Raw genomic sequence first — 1356 nt, 5'->3', positions numbered from 1 at the left:
GAAAGAGCCAGCTATATTAAATCATTAACTAACAGTGATTGCTTCACTGGTTACGGGGCGGCATGATGCCACAAGGGTCAGCGCTGCTGTCTCACAGTGTCAGGGACCCGGGTTCAATTCCGGCTTCGGATCACTTTCTGTATGAAGTTTGCATGTTCTCCCCGTGTCTACGTGGGTCCCCTTCGGCTGCTGCTGATTCCTCCCACAGTCCAAAGATGTGCAGGTTGGGTTGATTGGCCATGCTAAATTGACCCGAGTCTCAGGGGATACGCAGGGTAAATACACGGAGTTGCGGGAGTGGGGCCTGGGTGGGATTGTGACCGGTACAGACTCGATGGGGCGAATGGCCTCCTTCTGCACTGTAGGGATTTTATGATTCGCAGCTGACGTCAGCTCAGGGAGATGAGCCAATCGCAGCACTGAGAAACGCCTCCCAGTTTCCTAATAATAGAAGCTGCCTCTGATCTGAGTTGACTCTGTGATATAAGACTAGAGGCAGCAACTTATTGTAAACATTGTCGCTGCTTACTGTCCTATCAGGAACCATGTGTTCCCTGTGTGCTTTACTGATAATAATGGCCACGCTGCCCGGTGAGTCTGAGTTCAAATCCTCAGTGTGTGTTTCATGGGTTATATTTGTTCACAGATTTCTCACACATTCTACATTTTGTTGCAGGAATCAATGGCCAAGATTCAGTTTCCCAGGACCCGGCTGAATTAACGGTTCAGGAAGGATTGAACGTAACAGTGAATTGTAATTACACAACAAAGGATGCTTTTCCAAATCTCTTCTGGTACATCCAGTATCCCGGGGAAGCTCCGAGATATTTACTGAAGAGATATAGCACGGGTGGCGGAGAAAAGTCTCCAGATTTCCCTGACCGGTTTTCTGCTGATTTGGACAAGGACAAGAAAACAGTTCCTTTAAATATCACCGGTGTCCATGTCTCTGACTGTGCCGTGTATCACTGTGCGCTGAGCCCCACACTGTTACAGAGGCACAGTGAGCCCGTACAAAAACCTGCAAAGGCACTCTCACCTCCTCTCACTGAATCAGATCTGTGAGCTGGATTGTGAACTGTTAATACAAACAGAACAATTGTATAACGAAGTGTTAGTCCGAATGTTCTCATTCCATGGTGCTGAATGTGCCATTCTTGTTTAAACACTCTGCAATGCTGAGACTGGGAGAAGTGAACAACAGGGGGCAGCATTGCAGCTTCCATTTTACTATTATTCCTTCCAAAGTGGATAAGCTCACACTTACCAACGCTATATTCCATCTGCCAGATCCTCGCCCACTCACTTAGCCTATCCAAATCTCTCTGCAGACTTACCGCATCCTCCACGCAATTC

The 1356-nt window shown here is 47.6% G+C and overlaps 1 gene segment (V, D, J or C); it reads left to right on the top strand.

Annotated features, from left to right (window-relative positions):
• Positions 1 to 575: 575 nt before the first annotated feature.
• On the top strand, positions 576 to 1065 carry LOC144486550 (T cell receptor alpha variable 9-2-like). The segment is given in 2 exon segments: positions 576 to 591; positions 677 to 1065. Coding segments are annotated over 2 exon segments (405 nt in total).
• Positions 1066 to 1356: the final 291 nt, after the last annotated feature.

The sequence above is a fragment of the Mustelus asterias genome, unplaced genomic scaffold (genome assembly GCF_964213995.1).
Source record: "Mustelus asterias unplaced genomic scaffold, sMusAst1.hap1.1 HAP1_SCAFFOLD_391, whole genome shotgun sequence".
Taxonomy (NCBI): domain Eukaryota; kingdom Metazoa; phylum Chordata; class Chondrichthyes; order Carcharhiniformes; family Triakidae; genus Mustelus; species Mustelus asterias.
Note: the sequence above shows the minus strand (reverse complement) of the source record. Positions and strands in the feature narration are given on the sequence as shown.